The sequence below is a fragment of the Dipteris shenzhenensis genome, chromosome 21 (assembly GCF_047967505.1).
Source record: "Dipteris shenzhenensis isolate YYH24624 ecotype China chromosome 21, Dip_SZ_1.0, whole genome shotgun sequence".
NCBI lineage: Eukaryota > Viridiplantae > Streptophyta > Polypodiopsida > Gleicheniales > Dipteridaceae > Dipteris > Dipteris shenzhenensis.
Window position 1 is genome coordinate 48996299 of NC_141616.1, and position 20896 is coordinate 49017194.

General features: G+C 46.4%; 1 protein-coding gene and 1 pseudogene across 1 annotated transcript in view; both read left to right on the forward strand.

Annotated features, from left to right (window-relative positions):
- Positions 1-20896, forward strand: part of LOC147888992 (uncharacterized) — a 341849-nt pseudogene that overhangs the window by 115064 nt on the left and 205889 nt on the right.
- The window catches only part of LOC147888993 (uncharacterized), a 29212-nt gene continuing 18743 nt past the window's right edge, over positions 10428-20896 (forward strand). The window contains exons 1-2 of the mRNA XM_087392130.1: positions 10428-10431; positions 19735-20317. Coding sequence (XP_087248256.1) covers positions 10428-10431; positions 19735-20317 — 587 coding nt within the window. The remainder of the gene's footprint in view (positions 10432-19734; positions 20318-20896) is intronic.

Consider the following 20896-nt stretch of genomic DNA (forward strand, 5'->3'; position numbering starts at 1 on the left):
CTCACCTCACCTTTGCTCAGATTTGTACTCTCATAGCAGGAGGCAGAGTCGATGGACAGGATTTCCAGTATTATTTTGGTTCTCAGACTCCGTGACACCTGGACTTGTATCTTTGCATTGGCATATTGTACTCATCCCCCCATTTTGCACCCAGGGGCGGTTTCCTTGCATCTAGTTTACTTTGTATTTAGGCTCAGATTTGACATTATGTACTTTCACTTGCATTGTATTGCGTAGCACTTAGATGATATTCGACGATGCCTCTTCTTTGTGGCACGTTGATTTTGTGCTATCTTGTATGCAGAGTTCTTGATGTCCCATGGGCCCATTTTGGCCTTTAGTGGACAATAATACACTTTCTTTCTTTCTTTCTCTCTCAGACGACAGGACTCAGAGCCAGAGGGCAGGCTGGATTTCGTAGGGATCATTCGACACTTGACCACATCCTCACACTTAGGGCACTGGTGGAGGAGGCGAAGTCACGAAGGCAACGGCTTTATTGTTGCTTCGTGGACTTCAGGAAGGCATTTGACACAGTTCCGCGATTCAGATTGTTTCAGAGGATTCGCCAGATGGGCTTTAGTGGAGAGATACAGTGGGCTATCATGGCTTTGTATGAGAGGGTCACTGGTCGGGCTCGGACACGTGAGGGGCTCTCAGAGTAGGTATGCAGCACGATTGGGGTGAAGCAGGGCTGCCCGCTCTCTCCCACTCTCTTTGGATTATATATTGATGAGCTAGAGATGTTTGTACAGATGACAGGTGGTGTGGGCTCTACTCTCTCAGGATCCTCCATTCCTATCCTCCTGTATGCGGACGATGTGGTTCTCATTTCCTCTACTGCTCAGGGCCTCCAGGCACATATTGAGGCACTCCACAGGTTTTGCCAGGACAGGGGGTTGACCGTAAACCTTGGCAAGACCAAGGTTATGGTTTTCAACACCTCTGATCGTATTTACAGCACGGATGAGTTTTACTTCACTTATGACGGACAGCCCATTGAGCTTGTTAGAGAGTACACTTATTTGGGGGCAGTTTTCAGGGGACCGGTCTTCACCATGACATATGCAGCACGAGATAGGATTAGTAAAGGGTATGCTTCGTTGGCTCATCTTGAGCGTCAGTGTTTTCAGTCCCACTTTCAGCATCCCGATACGAAATCCTTGCTTTTTGATACATTGGTGAGACCAGCTGCGATGTATGCAGCTCCTTTCTGGGCAGGAGACCTCGGCGCTGCAGATTGGAGACGAGTAGAGAGGTTACAGATCATCATGTTCTCTCGGCTCATTAGGGCCAAGGCTACAGTTCCGCACGAGATCATGCTAGCAGAGTTTGGAGCTACTCCCCTTGCATTGGATGCAGCGTTTCAGTCGGTCATGTATCTGCACAGGGTCAGGGAGTTTGGAGACTCAGCAGCAGGCAGAGCTCGGTTGCCATGGTTAGCACTTGCATCTTCTATGGAGTTGGCACGATCAGGGACCCGATACTGCTGGTACTTCAGACTCACTAGATGGCTCACATCCCTTGGACTAGACATGGATAGACTGCCTCCGTTCCGATACATCATAGATGCCCCTCATCTCGAGTTGACTCGCCACGAGCTTAGCCAGGTCACGAGAGCAGACTTGCTGCAGCTTCATACGTATCGCACTTGGATTTATCCCACGTAGCTTCCGGTGAAGATGGCCACATATCGTGACCACTTCCTTCGGATCTCAGAGGATGGATTTGTCATCCCACCAGGCTATACAGGTACCCACATGTCCCACTCACTGAGGATTGCCCTCGGCCAGCTTAGAGTCTCTTCGCATCAGCTCGAGATAGAGGCTGGTAGGATGCGACGCATGGAGGATGGACGGCGACCAGGCCGAGAGACCAGGATCTGCCCTTGTTGCACCATGGGAGAGGTGGAGTCAGAGGAGCACTTCATTTGCAGATGCCTGCTATATTATGAGATCAGAGGTAGATTCCACTGTCTCTTCACGGATGGCTTTGGACCTCTCTCACGAGTGATGGACTACGAGGATCAGCATTGCCTAGCCCTTTATGTCAGGGAGGCCACTATGCTTCGGTGAGACTACCTCAGAGAGCACAGACCGGAGCGTGATAGAACCCAGCCTCATAGAGCTCAGGCACACGCCATACCAGAGGACAGAGACCAGGAGGAGCACGAGGACGGCAGAGCCCACACAGGACACATGCCTCCACCATGTGGATGTACATATGAGATGGTTTGTAGACGCCGCAGGATCTTGTTACATAGGGGACGTACTCGCCGCTTCATCTCCAGACGATCCAGGATGATGGCAGCATTTCGGAGGAGACTCACTCATGGAGATCTCGCCCCACCAGCCGCTCACCTCACCTTTGCCCAGATTTGTACTCTCATAGCAGGAGGCAGAGTCGATGGACAGGATTTCCAGTATTATTTTGGTTCTCAGACTCCGTGACACCTGGACTTGTATCTTTGCATTGGCATATTGTGCTCATCCCCCCCATTTTGCACCCGGGGGCGGTTTCCTTGCATCTAGTTTACTCTGTATTTAGGCTCAGATTTGACATTATGTACTTTCACTTGCATTATATTGCGTAGCACTTAGATGATATTCGACGATGCCTCTTCTTTGGGGCACGTTGATTTTGTGCTATCTTGTATGGAGAGTTCTTGATGTCCCATGGGCCCATTTTGGCCTCTAGTGGACAATAATACACTTTCTTTCTTTCTTTCTTTCTCTCTCTCTCAGGATATCGTGACCATTTTCTCAGGATTTCAGAGGATGGCTTCATCATATCCCCAGGATATATCGGCGTTCATATGTCGCACTCACTCAGGGTATCTTCCCACAGATTAGACGTTGAGGCCGGCAGGATGCGTCGTACAGCTACGGGACATAGACCCAGGCGAGAGACTAGGATATGCCCTTGTTGCACTATGGGGGAGGTGGAGACTGAGGAGCACTTTGTTTGCAGATGCCCTTTATATTATGAGATCCGTGGCAGATTTCACTGTTTATTTGGGCACGGATTTGGACCTCTCTCTCGGATTATGGAGTATGAGGATCAGTATTGCTTAGCGTTGTTCATCAGAGAGATCACCAGATACAGAGAGAGATTCCTCAGAGAGCACCGTCGCATCCCTGCCAGAGACCTGGTTATTCATGAGGAGCAGGACCAGGCGCAGGACCATGAGCACAGAGATAGCCCATCTTGCCAAAGAGCACCGATGGTTCCACCCCGAGGATGTACATATGACATGATCCGGCAGCACCGCAGGATGATCTTACACAGAGGCCGTACCCGTCGCTTTATTTCTAGACGACGGAGGATGATGGCAGATTTGCGGAGGAGATTGCTCCATGGAGACTTGGCACCGCCAGCAGCCCACTTGACACTTGCCCAGATCTTCACACTCATGGCATGAGGCATGGTCGATGGCCATGACTTCCATCATTTCTTTGGATCACAGACCCCTTAGGGAAGACGATATTCCTCATATTTCATATTTTACATTTTGTATCTAGGCATTTTTGGTACTCTATTTCATTTCATTTTGTATCTAGGATTTTTGTAGCCATTTTTGGCATCTTAGCTGTATTATGATGAGGCCACCTAGTTGGCGCATCGTTGATGATGTATTTTCCTTTCGGATGATTTTGTGTCCCATAGGCCATGTATGGCCTTCCGTGGACCTTTAATAAAATTTCTTTCTTTCTTTCTCTCTCTCTCTCTCTCTCTCTCTCTCTCCGTAGACGTACTCAGGATCTTGTTACATAGGGGACGTACTCGCCGCTTCATCTCCAGACGATCCAGGATGATGGCAGCTTTTCGGAGGAGACTTACTCATGGAGATCTCGCCCCACCAGCCGCTCACCTCACCTTTGCTCAGATTTGTACTCTCATAGCAGGAGGCAGAGTCGATGGACAGGATTTCCAGTATTATTTTGGTTCTCAGACTCCGTGACACCTGGACTTGTATCTTTGCATTGGCATATTGTACTCATCCCCCCATTTTCCAGGGGCGGTTTCCTTGCATCTAGTTTACTTTGTATTTAGGCTCAGATTTGACATTATGTACTTTCACTTGCATTGTATTGCGTAGCACTTAGATGATATTCGACGATGCCTCTTCTTTGTGGCACGTTGATTTTGTGCTATCTTGTATGCAGAGTTCTTGATGTCCCATGGGCCCATTTTGGCCTTTAGTGGACAATAATACACTTTCTTTCTTTCTTTCTTTCTTTCTCTCTCTCTCTCTCAAAAGAGCTCTTAGATACACACATACACACTAAGCACTCTCAAAAAAGTAAAAATTAGTAATACTCTGCACCAAGCCGTTTTGCCCAATGCAATCGCGTTTCTTCCATTTTTCGGCAAAACATTTCGCCTAGAAATGTTTCTACACATTTTGCCTGGGCGAAACACGTTTTCTCGTCACACTGGGGTGAACAGAGTGAAGAGTGAGTGAATTGGGTGAAAGGGGATGACAAGGTTGCCACCCTGAGGACCAAGGTGACAAAGGTGAACATGGTGGAAGGGGTTGACAAGGGTGTTGTTAGGAAATGAAGTCAAGATGAGTCAGTTTGGTGTGTTCTAGTGAGTTCTAGTCTAGTGTGTCCTATGGATGCCATGTGTCACATTGGGAGTTATCCCATATGCATTAGTGTTAATGTGTGTGTGTGCTCTATATAATAGATGTACTTATCTAGTGTCAAATCAATCAAGTATCATGCTAGAAGCTCTTTGGTCTACATGTGAGCACTTTCATGTGTTCATTACTTAGTCATTTCATTTCCATTTCATTTCCATTTCATGTCTTTCTTTGAGTATCATTATCTCTCTCCCTAGCCTATCCTCTCTCTCTCCTTCTCCACCATGTGCCTTCATGTGGTATCACAGCCTCCCTTTCTATTTTTCCCTTCTCCTTGATCTACCTAGAGGATGAGAGAAGCCCGCAAATGGAAGCTCCCCTCTCCTCCAAGATAGAGCTCCCTTCCACTCCTTTCTTCCCATCTTGCTTCCCTTAGCCTCACCTTCGTAGCTATTGGAGCTGATCTACCTTGCCATCAACTACCCCTTCTTTAGGACGAAATGCCTTGCCAACAGTCACTTCTTTTGCCTTGCCATCAGCCGCCTTATCAGCCTCACTATCAGCTGCTTCATCGACCTGCAAACAGGCCATACAGCCCGTACAGTCCATATGGACTGTACGGACTGTCCCGAATAGTACAGGCTGTTCCAGCCTGTCCATACTGTCGGCCCACTACTGCTGCACCTGCTGCGACTGCTGCTGTCCGTTCCAGCCCTCTTGTTCCCTTGGGATGTGTGCCCTTGCTGATATTCTTTGCCTTTCCCATTCTACATGAGCTAGTGAGCTGAGATGGCCTAATTTTGCCCACAAATTGCTGCTCCATATCTCTCATGATGACATCTCTATCCTCCACCTCTCTACTCGTGGAGAAGTTCAAGGGCCAAGGCTTTCCTACTTGGAAGATGAAGCTGCAGTTGCGTCTCGTGAAGGAAGGAGTACGGGACATCATTGCAACTAATGCCACTCCCAACGGATCAACAAAAACTCAAACTTTGGAAGCAGTAGAATGACAAAGCTATTGCTCTCATTGGGCTATGCTTGGAAGATTCTCTCATTCATTATGTCTACTTCAAATCCAAGGCTAAGGAGATCTAACCCGATTGGAGAGCCTATTTGGTAACAAGGTTACTAAATCCAAACTTTTTCTGAAATTGAAGTTTTATGAGCTGGAAATGCAAGAAAATGAGGAGCTAGGTGATCATCTCTCCAAGTTTCTGAGGTGGACGTGGAACTGCAGCAGGCAGAGGTACTAACTTTCAAAGACCCATCATGTGTTATTGATGTGGAGAGTACGGCCAATACCAAGATGATTGTACACAGCCGTTCAGGGGACCCTCTTGTACACAGTTCAACACAAACAATCACTACACTAGAGATTGTCCCAATGGAAGAGTGGAACCCGCATCCCAAGTGAACATGGTTGACGTAGTATTGGCAGGGGAGGGCAACAACCCCCATTTGATCGGCGCAATGTTGCGAGCTGTGACACATTCACAAACAAAAGGTGACAAATGTAAGGATGATTTAGAGTCATCACCAGAATCCTCATTACCGACCAGTCCGGCAAGTGTTCCCCCACCAAAGTAACTCTCTCCCTCCAAGGTGCATGGTATGCCGAGGAATAGACCACCGTTGTTTGCTCCTGATAGTGGTTTAGAACCAATTCTGAAGGACACTCACCCATCAAGGTCTACCATTAGTTCCGGGAGTGCTTCATCTTTGGGTGATTACTCTATGCCTTTAAGGTATCAAGAGGTGGTTAAGAGTGTCACGAGAGATCTTCAATCCAGTTATGGGGATGAAGGTAGGACACCTCAGTTTCCGTCCCGCAAATCCAAAATGATGAGGTTTGCAACCAAAGTGACAAACCTCAGAGAACACATGGAGAATGTGGCACAAGTAGGTCCATCCACTTTTTCCCCAAGCAGCGCACTCCACAAAGAGAAGGAGGCAGCCATTGCCAGGAGAGTTACTTTTTTCAGAGTTTGGAGAGGATCTCCTTTCTTCTATGAGTCTCCCTCAGGGTTGAGGTGGCATTTTCAGCCTCAGCCTTGGTCTTTTATTAGCTCCTTTTGAGCTGTTTTTTTTCCTTCATGCATAGCATGATGTATTACCACATTTGAGCTTGCTCTCGTGGTTTTCATTCATACTTAATGAAATAATTTTCTTGGAAAAATCGTCTCTGGTATGGGCATTTGAGTGGATCCCCTATGTCAACCTCCTGGCATGAGGTTGAGAAATGTAATGGTTTGATGCTTGATTTGGGGAGACAACAAACAAAATTTTCGTAGAGTGATGTTGGGCTTGAAACCCATAAGATCTTCAAACGAGTAGTGCTGGACACTAGTAGTAGCCTTGTGTGACCTCATCCTTCTAGCTTCTGGCTGAGGGGGGTTGAAGCTTACGCAAGGATGAGGATGTACTTCTGCATGGTGAGTCATTGTCTCTTGTGGTATCTCTTCCATTACCCCTTTCCTCTTTTCTTTGGCACGACTAGGTCTTATCCCCATCTCCTTCTCTTTGTTGTTTAGCATGGGTCCACACCAGATCACTACCCCGCCTACGCTTCCCTCACTTGTGAGCAAAGTCCCAAGCTCATGGTGGATATTCATGGAGTGGAGCTGAAGGACGTCTTCCTGGATATTTGAGGTTGACAAGTGATGTTCACATTCAAGTGCGCATGGCTGATCAGCGCAGAGTGAAACCAATGGGCGCAGTCAAAGGTGTTCACATGAAGATTGGTCAATTTTGTTGTCCTCGATATGACTGAAAATGAACAAAGTTATCCTCTACTTCTTGGTAGACCATGGTTGCGTCCGCAAAGGCCATTCAAGATTGGTCAAATGATGAAGTTCGGTTGCCCTAGGGATCCAGATCCCTCGAAATAGGTGCCACTCTAGGGATTGTATCACTCAGCTCAAGAGGCCCGTACAAAACTTTTTATGGAGTGGTCTAGATGGCACAACTGATGTTACAGCCAGGGTGGCTTGGGAGACTTTGATTCTTCCTACAAGAGAAGGGGGTTTGACTATCATTGACTCGGATCTACAGTGCAGAGCCTTAATCTGCAAGGTCGTTCTGAGAGGACTTATGCCAGGGCAAGAGCCTTGGAAGGACTTTTTTATCAGATGCATACAGTCTCGCACACCCACTTCAGGAGATGATTGGATACACAGTACCAGATGGGTTTTCACCACAGCCCACCTAAGATCTCCTTCTTCCCCTCTTATGGTTGCTATCCTGAAAGCATGGGCCATCTTCAGGAGTACTCTTCGCAGAATCTCCCCGTCCACTCGTGAAGAGATTGAAAGGCAGCCTATCATGTAGAACGACAGTATAAGTATGGCAGACCACTTGGAGTTTCTCTTTACATGCAGTGGCCCAGATGGGAGAGGGGGCCCTGCATCTACTATGGGAGCATGGAAAGCCTTCACGAGGCTTCCTGCAGACCAACAGGCCCAGGTGGTTCATAATCTCAGAGGGAGTGCAGGGAGAGTTCAACAGATTGATGCAGCCTTGCCCTTGGATTGGGTGGATACAAATGACATGCCTATTACTTGTTCCACATGGATGGGGGCATTTTTCAGGTTGGGCATTCCTTTGCAGGTGATTGCTCTACGTAACACACATGAGGATGCCCTAGTCTTTTATGTTTCTTCGGGGGGCAAGCTGTCCAAGTCCACAAACGATATATTGTTGGAGGTACTGTTTCAGCCAGTCAGGATAGTGGGCTTCATGGAGCATGGCTCTCTTTTATAGTGGTACTTGGATCCTGACCCGCTTCTCATTGCCCTAGGCTCATGGAGGTGTCCCAATTAAGTCTTTGCAGTGGGACCCTGGGGAATGGGAGTGGATAGATGAAGGGCACCGAGAGAAGGGCATCCCCTTCTTTCGTTACACGGTCAGTACTGCTAGGAAATTCCAGCTCAGCTGTAGGGGTTGGAGGCCCACCAGAGCTCCCCATTAGGAGAATTGTCAGATTTCTGTAGACTTGCATAAAATTTTTTGGCTGAGGCTCTGGAAATCCCACCAGAATAGAAAAATCACTCTCTTCTTTTGGCTTTCTGTTCATGGTGGGATAGCAGTGAATCATTGGAGATCCAGGTTCGGGGTTGCTGACCCTACTTGCCCTCGTTGCCTTTCGGCTTCGGAGACAGTACAACACTGCCTTTGGGATTGCAGACAAGCGAGAGTCATATGGAAGGGGATTGCAAGAATTTTCAGCACTTTTGTTCGCCTCCCCTTCTATATGGCATGGGGATCAGTGGCTTGGCTCACTCTTTCAGGGCCCCAGGTTTTCTTCGAGAGACATGACTCGTCTTGGGCTCTACACATCCGATGACACCTTGTGGAGTCATGCTCTCTAGAGGATGTTCCGGCCACTCTCTTTAGGGCTGCTCACTCCTCGGTTGACTCTCCATGGGAGGTTTTAGCTAGCATTGCAGCATGGCACATTTGGAGAGCCAGATGCACTGAGGCTATGGAGGGTTCTCAGGTTCATCCTTCTCAGATCTTGGCCAGTACTTGGACAGATACAGTACACACTCTGATGGCCATATGGGTGACCATGTAGGGATCCTCTCGAGCAACCTTCTCTAGGAGAGTTACTTTTCTCAGGGATTGGAGAGACTCTCCCTTCCTTGCTGAACTTCTACAAGGTTGAGTTGGCATTTTCAGCCTCAGCCTTGGTTTCTTTTTACCTCATTCTTCTTAGGTGTTTTATATTACATGCTTAGCATGTTGTATTTCCACACAGAGCTTGCTCTAGCAAGTTTCTTTCTTACTTAATAGAAGTCTCTTTTTTGCAAAAAAAAAAAAAAGATCCCTCGAAATAGATATGGTCACAGGACAAGCACGGCATATCCCAATAGAACTGGGAGAAGAGGATTTTGAAGAACAAGCAGGAGTTGAAGAGTAGCATTGGTCTTGTGGGGACTCGCCCATGGGTGGTGACCAAGAAGACCGAGAGGAGACAAAGGCATTGGAAGGATTTGAAAGCTTTACCTACTTGTTGGATTGGGCTGATCAAGACGAGGAGGAAGTTGTCATGTTGGATTGGATGGGAGCCCTGGGCTCCTTAGCAGTCAACATGGTGGAACTATGCCAACAAGAAGATTATGAGGAACACCTTAGCACATCAACTAGGGTCAACCAAGAAGCATGTGCACATGGTCTTGCTGAACTAGTTTACGAAAGGATGCCTTTTCGTCTTTCCAATAGTCCACACATGTCTCAGAGAATAGTGACTAGAGGTACGGGACAAGGTAGTGAAGAGGGCAGAAAGACAGGGGGCAGTGGGTACTGCGGTGGACACCAATGATCGTACCGAGGCCAATGATGGTATTGCAGTGAACCAGTCTAATGAGGACACCAATGGTGCTTCAGTGTACAATTATGGAGTACAATGATGGTAATTCAGAAGACAGTAACAGTATTGGAGAAGACACTGATGGTGATGGTGATTTAGTAGACACTGACACAGACATGGTTGATCTTGAGCGGGATCAACACCAAGAGCTTGATGTCTTGGGGAGACACAGGGTGCACACCGGATATGGAGATGAGGACATGGCTGATCTTACTCTACTTGACCTTTACTTATCCAAGGTAGACCACTCCTCCATTGAAGACCTTCCTGGAACCACTTATGAGGTGGAAGGCTTACCTTACAGGGGAATGCTCAAATAGGCACCGAGGCATCAAAGGAACATAACACCTACCGACTCTACATCTCAGCCAATGCAAGAGAACACACTAGTTACTTTTTCCCCCAACTTGGTTAAGAGAAGTGGAGGGAGACTTTTCCCTTGAGGATACTCCCGCACAAACAAGACTGGGCATGGGTGAGCCAAGTACCTCCACATCCCAATGCACTGCCCCCGTTGACGAGGCATGGAACTGGCGGTACCTCAACATTGGGATTGAGGACCATCATCGGCATTTGAAAGTACCCACTTGGGGGTTTGGGAACATGATTATCTTCTAGCAACAGTGACAGATCTTTTCAAAGAATTTGTGGATGTCTTTGCGTGGTCCTACAAGGATCTGAAGGGGGTGCTAGCTGATTTCATGGAGCATCGCATCGACTTATACCCGAATGCAGACCCTGTGATTAAAGGTCCATACCGCATGAATCCCAACTACAGCAAGGCAATCCAAACAGATATACAAAAAGGGAGCAAGCGGGGTTACTCTACCTAGTAGATTACTCGGATTGGGCCAGCAGAATTGTCATTGCACCCAAAAGAGAGACTGGCAAACTAGTATGTGTTGATTACAGGACTTTGAATGCTGCGACACAACGTGATAGATTTCCCCTTCCCTTCACTGATAGAGTGTTGGAGACGGTGTTTGGACATGCTTTATACTCATTCATGGATGGATATAGTGGGTACAACCAAGTTAGAGTGAGAGAACAGGATCTGCCCAAGACCACAATTGTCACTCAATGGGGGAAATACATCTACAGATTGATGTCCTTTGGGTTATGTAATGCACCTGCAACATTTCAACGACTTGTCACCAAACTCTTCTAGGAGAATATAGGCAAGTTTCTTGGGGTATTTCTAGATGACTTCTCTATTTTTAAAGGTAAAGCCGCCTCCCATCTTGATCCGGCCATTAAAAATGATCATCTACACAAGTTAAGATGGGTATTTGATAAGTGCAGAGAAGTTCGCTTGTGCTTGAACCCTAAGAAATGCTTCTTTCTCGCACTCCAAGGTGTTCTGCTTGGTCATATTGTTTCTACTGAGGGGATGACTACCGACCCCGCCAAGGTAGAGGTGATCATCTCATTGCTTATTCCTCATACACCGAAAGTCTTTCTTAGGGCATGTGGGATATTACAGGAGGTTCATATGTTTCTATGCTAACTTGCACTAACAGAACTTCTCCATTAATACCGATCTTTTGTTTGGGCCACCCCACAACAACTAGCATTCGATGATTTGAAGGATTGCCTAGTAAAGGCCCCAACTCTCAGACAACTAGATTGGGATGTTATTTTTCACATTCATGTGGATGCTGGTGGATGGGCAGTTGGTGCTATACTGGCTCAACCTAACCAGGATCACATGATTGATTTGCCAATCTACTTTTCAAGCCGACGACTCAATGGAGCTGAACGCCGCTACAATACCACAGAAAGGAAGGGTCTCGGCATGGTTTATGCCATGACCAAGTATCGTCATTACCTCTTGGGAAACAAGTTTGTAATCATCAGTGATCATCAAGCTCTTAAATATTTATTGAATAAACCTACTCTTGGTGGCCGGTTAAGCAAATGGATTCTTCTTTTTCAAGAATTTGAATTTGACATTGTGGTGAGGACTGACAGACTACATCAACCTGCAGACCACTTGTCCAGGTTAAGTTCTAGGGAACCAGCCAGTGGTATTATCGATGAATTACCCGATGTGAACCTTTTTGGGGTGACGGCACTACATGATGAATCCCTGTTTGTGGTGAACTGCTTCCCACCATGGTATGCCAACATAATACAACTATTGTCAAAAGGTGGCTTCCCTCCAGGTCTAACTCCAATAGAGAAACGGAAGAGGGTCCTTCCAGCCGCTCCCTTCAAGTTGATTGCAGGTCAATTGTACGAACTCGGGAAGGACCACATCTTAAGATGGTGTGTGCTTCCCCACGGGATACAATCTATTCTTGAAGAGGCACACGCTAGCATTGACGGAGGACATATGGCCCCGGATGCTACTGCTCGGAAGATCATAAGTGCTCGGTTTTGGTGGCCCAAGCTCTTCCGCGACTGCTATACTCATGTGGCCCAATCTAACTCATGTCAAAGAGTAGGCCCCAAGCCTACAAGGCGCGAGTACCTCCCTCTTAAACCATTCTCTAGTGCCCCCCTTCTATCATTGGGGATTGGATTTCATAGGGCCCATCTCTCCAGCCACACGCCGAGGGAACAAGTATGCTCTACTCGTCGCCCACTGACTATGGAACCAAATGGGTAGAAGCCAAGGCAGTCAAAATCTGCACAGCCCAGGTTGTGGCCACATTTTTATATGACCAAATCACCTCCAAGTTTGGCTGTCGTGTCGAATCGATGAGTGATTTCCTAAATGACACCATTGCTGCCCTGGTCAATATGTTACAAATAGTTCACAAATTTTCATCTTCCTATTACCCGCGTGCCAATGGTCTAGCTAAGAGCTCCAATTGAACAATGTGCGGGATCAAGCATCGTCGTCTTTGCCTCAGTTGTTTAGCGAATTGGGATGACATACTTCCAATTGCTTTATTTGTCTACAAAACGGCATACAAGTCGAGTACTAGTAATTCACCCTTCGAGCTGGTCTATGGCCTGGAGGCCGTTATGCCTTATGAATTTCATTTTGATACCCACCGGGTGCTTTCGGACAAGGATGACAACTTTGAAGCTTGTACAATGGAACGCTTATGGGATTGAAAGGCATCGGCAGAGCATCGACGTGAAGTAGTTTTCGCTCAAGAAGTGTTGTAAAAATGACAGAAAGCGTGGCATGATCGAAACCTCAGGAAGAGGGAGTTCAAGTTGGTAATTTGGTACTATTGTATTCGAGTAAGTTTCTCAAACAAAAGACTATGTTTGTAAGTGGTTGGACAAGACCATTTTTCATAGCCAGGCATCCCAAGTCCCAGTGAAGTTTACTTGGCCACTTTGGAAGGCAGACTGCTACTTGAAGAGGTGAGTGGGATAGAAGAGATGCATAATGACACAAAGGAAGAGCACAAGTGAAGGCAAAATCAAGTCTATTTAAATGAAGGAAGAACCTCCATTATATAGAGTGGAGAGGAAGGTGTCCTAGATCATAGGCACCTCCCCTACATCAGTGGCAATCAGCCCCTACATCATAGGAACTAGCTAAATTGAAGGAACCTCCCATGTGGAGACCTTTGTACTTACATCATCACTTATGTCATGGTCTAGACACCTCATAGCACTAGGTGTGCTTCTACTACACACACACTTTTTTTGGTAAAATCCATTGTATTTATATGCTCATAAATTTACAATATGGGAAGTCTCCCACACACTAGCAAAGAACTCCGAAAGAGAGCCCAATAGAAGAACTCAAAAACAAGTAGAGAACACTTCAAGGCAAGTAGCATCCAAATCCCTTGCAGCAATACTGTCATGTAAAGACTGCTTAAGGGACATTCTGAAGAAAATATATGCCTGAGGAAACTGTTGACCCATCCTAGAGTGCAGTCTCTGTGTCCAGATGGTCCATAATACCCAAAAGCGAGTCCAATGAAAGAAAAGGAGTAATGGAGACATCTGAGATGAGCAGCATCCAAACATCCAGAAAAGTTTCCCAAATCTGATAGAAGGGAACCGAAGCCGCAGTAAATGAGAAACCTGAGTGATCAATGTGCGAGAGTGCGGGCAAAACCATAATAAGTGAGGAACTGTCTCGCGAGGATGAGAGCAACGGGGGCAAAAAGGAGAAGCAATGCGGCGAGCTGCCAATTTCACCCCAATGGAAAAGGCTCCCACTATACATCTCCAAAAGAAAAGCCTCTGTTTCAATGGCAATTTGGTTTTCCGGATTTTCATGAGACGGGATTGCCACCAAGATAAAGGCCTATCCAAATTCCAAAGAGTGTTGGCATGCTTGTCAATCCATGGCTGTGGAAGAAGAAATCTGTAAACCTTCGAGGCAGTCAGATTGTGTATCGAAAGTGTATATGCAGCAGGAGGTATGGAAGTCAAATTCCAGTCCATTAATCTGTCCTGTGCAAACAGTGGAGGAACCGGAACAAATGGCTGCATCATAATTGAAAGTGTTCTCCAAATGGATCTATGATGCAGACCCAAGGAAAATGTCCTGCAAGCTTGTGGAAATGAAAGTGTATAGCCTTGTTGATCCACAACATCACCAACAAATCTTATGCCCAATTTCATGAGATTATATGCTTTGATAGGTGCCTGTAAAGCGAGAGGCGATGCAAACACCTTGCTCCAATGGATGCTTTCCAATCGAAAGGAGTTGCCATGACGAGAGGAAGCACCTGTCCATTTTGCATATGAAAGAATTCTCTTCCAATCATGAATAAAAGCAGTAGAAACAGGGCAACCAGGAATTTTTCCCTGAAAATTAGACAAAACTGCTTCCCAGTGATCTGTAATCCAATGCCCATATGCATGGGAAGCCATGTTTCCACACATAGCTGCTAACATAATAGCCCATGGTTGGTTTTGCTGAAAAAAATCAGCAATCATAGTGCTCTTTCTTGCCAACATATGAACCTGGAGATTGAGAATATTCAGCCCCCCATGAGTCTTGGGTGAACAAATAGACAGCATAGGTAGTAGTCTCAAAGCTTTTTTAAGAGATTTACTTTTCCAAAATATCTCCATAGCTTGGGACATATAAGAAGCCAAATGCTTGAAAGACCAAGGAAGAAGAGGCAGATAAAATTGCACATATGCCATAATGATGGACTGTACTATCCGGAGTCGAACATGTAGAGGCCAAGTGGACAAATGCCAGTATTCCAGCTTCTTATTGATCTTTTGAAGCACCCATTTGAGCTGTTGTTGCGGAGTAATATTCCAGCCAATGGGGTATCCGAGATGTCTGACAATAGTAAAGGAAGAGATAATGTGGCCTGGCCAAAACAGTGCATGCCAATCAGCTTCTTTCAAAGCTAGAAGTTTTGATTTCTGAAAATTGATATGCAGTCCAGCAGCTATACCAAAGTCATTCAGTGTATGCATCAAACAAGAAAGATCACTTTGAGAATTCCTTGGCATGAAGAATGAATCATCAGCATAGGCCTGTGCAAGAAAAGACTTTGCCCCTGGAATTTGCAAACCATGAAGCTGTCCTGTATCTGCCAGATAGTCCATATGCAAGAGTAACGGATGGGTAGCAATGGCATACAGTAAGGAGCTGAAAGGGCAACCCTGTCTCACTGAGCGAGTCATAGTCCAGGTTCTTGACAACCCACCACCAAGCAAGCACTGTGCAGTGGCATGAGAATAAAGCCAGTAAATGATGTGGACAAGTCGAGAGCCAAATCCCAATTTTTGCATAGTTTGAGAGATGAAATCCCAATGGACAGTATCAAAAGCTTTCGCAATGTCTACTTGCAGAATGAGAACATCTTGTTTAGAATATTTAGCATACTCAATCGCAAGCAAGGCATTGGAGATATTGTCAGTGATCTGCCTCCTGGGGACAAACCCATACTGCCTAGGATGAAGTCCTGCTTGCAATAGGAAGCGAACCCTGAGGACAATCATTTTAGCAATGAGTTTGTAAATGACAGGCATGAGGGAAATAGGCCGCCAATCAGCCATCGTCTCACACAACCTTTTTTTGGGAATCAATTTTACAAGGCCATGTTTCCAGGATGGAGGTAGAGATTGTTCTGCCCAAGCATGATTGATCATTAGAAGGAGAGTAATCTTGAGATCACCCCAAAATGCACGGAAGAATTCAACAGTCAGTCCATCCCAACCAGGGGAGCTGCTTTTGCGTAGATGACTCAAAGCATCTTCCAGTTCACTAAGCATAAAAGGCTGCTCCAATGTAAGGGCCTGTTCCCGAGATACTATGGGCTGAACATGCATAAGAAATCGAGACCTGGCTGCATTTACTTGCATCAAATGATCAGGTGGAGAAGAAAGGAGCTGCTGAAAGTGACTAAAACATTGCAATTCCAGGTCTGATTTGGAAGTGGTCCAGGTGCCATCAGCTTTCTTGAGCCTGCAAATATCCTCCTTTCGCCTATCCGCATGGAGACTTTTAAAAAAGGCTTTGGAGGAGCAGCCCTTATCCAAAAGGGGTTTCATACGAGCTCGGATTTGCCACTTCTTTAATTTGCGAAGATCATTTTGATGGATGATATGAGCCGCATAAGCACAAGAATCCTGTTCAGAAGAAGTAAGCTGCCTATGAGAACTGATTGCATCCATTTGCTGCTTGTGGGATTGAGCCCATTTTATCTTGAGCCGAAGGTTTTCCATGTAACTCCGTCCATAGTCTTGAATAACAGCCTGAGCAAGGCTGATCCAAGCAAAATCCATATCCTCCTGAGCATGTGAGAGGAGGGGACGGACAGCCACTCTCACCATGTTCTGAAATTGTTGATGAAGCAAGTAGGCACTATTAACATGGAACAAGCGATGACCAAAAAAAGGCATATCATCTGTCAGACGTGCTATTGATAATGTCAAGCATACCGGGAAATGATCAGATAGCAGGAGGGAGTGATCAATCCGCAATGTGCATGTAAGATCAGCATACTGCTGAGCATGCAGCAAATACCATCTGTCAAGTCGAGCCCAGTAATGATTAAAAGCATTGTGATGATATGTATAACCCATATCTGTGTCCCTTGTTGAGAGCCATAGATCTTCAGCATGGAGAGATGAGAGCATATCTTCCCAATGTCGGAACTCAGTGGGGATCATGTGAGAGCGATGAGTAGTATTATCTTGGGGGGCAGGCGAATTGTTAAAGTCTCCACACAAAAAAGCATTGGAAAGCCATGGGTATTGTTTGAGGGAATCCCACATTTGAGCTCTAGTCGCAGAAGTTTGCGAGGCATAAACAGATGCTATTTCATAGAGAGTATCCTGCCAGGTGCACCTGATCACCATCCATCGACCTTGAGGATCATTGTGTGCCACCGTGGGCTGTATATCATGTTTTACAAGCATGCAAACCCCCGAAAAGTGCATTGTACCAGCATAAAAAATATCATAACCAGCAAAGTGGCCTTGCTGACCAGCCAAGAAATGTTGATTGTGTTCTTGTAAGGAGATCACATCGGGATGCATTCTATGTACATAATGCCAGAAGAGTCTCCACTTATTTGCATTGCAAAGACCCTGAACATTATATGTAATGCAAGTAATTGAAGTAGACATAAAAGATATGTACAGTCAAACCAAAAGGCAGAATAGAGTGTAAACTGTCAGGCCTCAGCCATGACATCAACATCCACCTGTGCTCCTGGATCATTAGCTCTATGATCCTCATCATTATCACATACAGGGATGCCTCTTTTTAGCACATCAACCCACAGTTGAGAAGCAAGGCTGTCAGCAGGGGAAGAGGTCTGACCAGGGGTAGAAATTGAAGCATCCCAATGGCGAGATTGTAGTGGACGTGGTTTGAGAGCGAAAACCTTTTTAGGTTGCTGCCAGGCACCTTGGGGAGAGACATGAGATTCTGAAATTTTGCCCTTACCCTTATCCTTTTGCTTAGCTGAAACCTGAAGTACAGTTTCTTTGGAAGGGACAGATTTGAGAGCCACATCACCCAGTTTAGTAGGCATAGCCTTAGACCCCGAAGCATAAGTCGGAGGGGGAGTATTTTCTGGAGCAATAGCTGTGGGAGGAAGCTGATGCAAAACTGCAGGACACTGTGAGGCTAAATGGCCAAACTTATGGCATGTGAAACAAGCACCTGCAAAAACTCCCCATTTCAAGTCAAAATATTTTTCACCAAGGGGAACATCCTCCACTTCTACCGCAATGGAAGGAGGGGTGGGGTGATCTGTATCCCAAAGAATACAAAAGCGATTGCGATTACCCAAAGGGCGGGGTGGGCAAACAACTTGCCCCAAAGAGGCTGCCAAACTTGGTAACTCAGCCCTCATGTAATCTGGAAAATCCACCACCTCAACCCATACGGGGCAATGATGTCGAATGAGGCTGTGGTAATCTTTGTTTGGCGACCATGGCATGACATGCACCATTTGTCTGCCATAGAAAAGGGGCGACATCTCCAAAATCTGCTGTCGATATGAGGCGTCTGAAAAGTGCACCTCATAAAAACCCCTAGAAGCAAAATACACCCCTTCAACAAAGCAGCCTCCCAACAATGCCTGAACCCATTGAGCCGCATCATTTGCTGAAGGTAGCTTTCCTGGAAAGAAGATAATAACTGCTTGTTGAGAGAATTTTCGAAGAGGAGCAACCAATGATGGAAGCTTCAACTTATATTTGATGGCCGGGGGAGGTTTGGCCCACTCCTTCCGGCTGTACTGAAATTCATCTTTAAGCATATCAAAGACATAGTGAGCATCGACCGAATCTGTAGTAGAAAAGTCAACCTGTTGTCTTTTGGAGTCCCGGGTCGACTCCTTACGAGAATAGCTTTTGAATTGATCTTCCATGAAGAGAAGAAGGACAGGATTGAAAGAAGGGCAGAGCAGAGAAGGGCTGTGCGGACAAAGAGAAAGCTAGAGATGCGAGCTGAACGAAAAGAGGACGAAGCAGGGACTTGTACGGAAAGTACGGTTGCACGGAAAGGGCTGCAAGGAAGAAGCTGAGCTGTATAGGGGTATCGAGCAGGCACGCAAGAGAAGGTGCATATGTGCATCTAGGGGAGTCACATGTGTGTGTGTGTGTGTGTGTGTGTGTGTGTGTGTGTGTGTAGTAGTTGGTGTGGTGTGTGAGAGGTGTGTGTGTGTGTGTGTGTGTGAGAGTGGTGTGTGTGGTCGGAGACGAGCCTCATCTGCATTCCGTACAGACGCCCTGCCTGTCCGTACATCCGTACGGCAGCCGTGTGCTCACCGTACAGCCGTACGGTCTGATCCGCCGTTCCCTGCGTGGCTTTTCGCAACTCTGCCTCTGCTTTCGTCGTTTCGCCGTACCTTTTCCTACACCTCTTCCGTCCGTACATTCCCGTCTTCTTCCGTACAGCCTGGATTCCTCGCCCATTTTTACCTCTTCGAACAGCTCTTGCGTGCCTGCTCGATACCCCTATACAGCTCAGCTTCTTCCTTGCAGCCCTTTCCGTGCAACCGTACTTTCCGTACAAGTCCCTGCTTCGTCCTCTTTTCGTTCAGCTCGCATCTCTAGCTTTCTCTTTGTCCGCACAGCCCTTCTCTGCTCTGCCCTTCTTTCAATCCTGTCCTTCTTCTCTTCATGGAAGATCAATTCAAAAGCTATTCTCGTAAGGAGTCGACCCGGGACTCCAAAAGACAACAGGTTGACTTTTCTACTACAGATTCGGTCGATGCTCACTATGTCTTTGATATGCTTAAAGATGAATTTCAGTACAGCCGGAAGGAGTGGGCCAAACCTCCCCCGGCCATCAAATATAAGTTGAAGCTTCCATCATTGGTTGCTCCTCTTCGAAAATTCTCTCAGCAAGCAGTTATTATCTTCTTTCCAGGAAAGCTACCTTCAGCAAATGATGTGGCTCAATGGGTTCAGGCATTGTTGGGAGGCTGCTTTGTTGAAGGGGTGTATTTTGCTTCTAGGGGTTTTTATGAGGTGCACTTTTCAGACGCCTCATATCGACAGCAGATTTTGGAGATGTCGCCCCTTTTCTATGGCAGACAAATGGTGCATGTCATGCCATGGTCGCCAAACAAAGATTACCACAGCCTCATTCGACATCATTGCCCCGTATGGGTTGAGGTGGTGGATTTTCCAGATTACATGAGGGCTGAGTTACCAAGTTTGGCAGCCTCTTTGGGGCAAGTTGTTTGCCCACCCCGCCCTTCGGGTAATCGCAATCGCTTTTGTATTCTTTGGGATACAGATCACCCCACCCCTCCTTCCATTGCGGTAGAAGTGGAGGATGTTCCCCTTGGTGAAAAATATTTTGACTTGAAATGGGGAGTTTTTGCAGGTGCTTGTTTCACATGCCATAAGTTTGGCCATTTAGCCTCACAGTGTCCTGCAGTTTTGCATCAGCTTCCTCCCACAGCTATTGCTCCAGAAAATACTCCCCCTCCGACTTATGCTTCGGGGTCTAAGGCTATGCCTACTAAACTGGGTGATGTGGCTCTCAAATCTGTCCCTTCCAAAGAAACTGTACTTCAGGTTTCAGCTAAGCAAAAGGATAAGGGTAAGGGCAAAATTTCAGAATCTCATGTCTCTCCCCAAGGTGCCTGGCAGCAACCTAAAAAGGTTTTCGCTCTCAAACCACGTCCACTACAATCTCGCCATTGGGATGCTTCAATTTCTACCCCTGGTCAGACCTCTTCCCCTGCTGACAGCCTTGCTTCTCAACTGTGGGTTGATGTGCTAAAAAGAGGCATCCCTGTATGTGATAATGATGAGGATCATAGAGCTAATGATCCAGGAGCACAGGTGGATGTTGATGTCATGGCTGAGGCCTGACAGTTTACACTCTATTCTGCCTTTTGGTTTGACTGTACATATCTTTTATGTCTACTTCAATTACTTGCATTACATATAATGTTCAGGGTCTTTGCAATGCAAATAAGTGGAGACTCTTCTGGCATTATGTACATAGAATGCATCCCGATGTGATCTCCTTACAAGAACACAATCAACATTTCTTGGCTGGTCAGCAAGGCCACTTT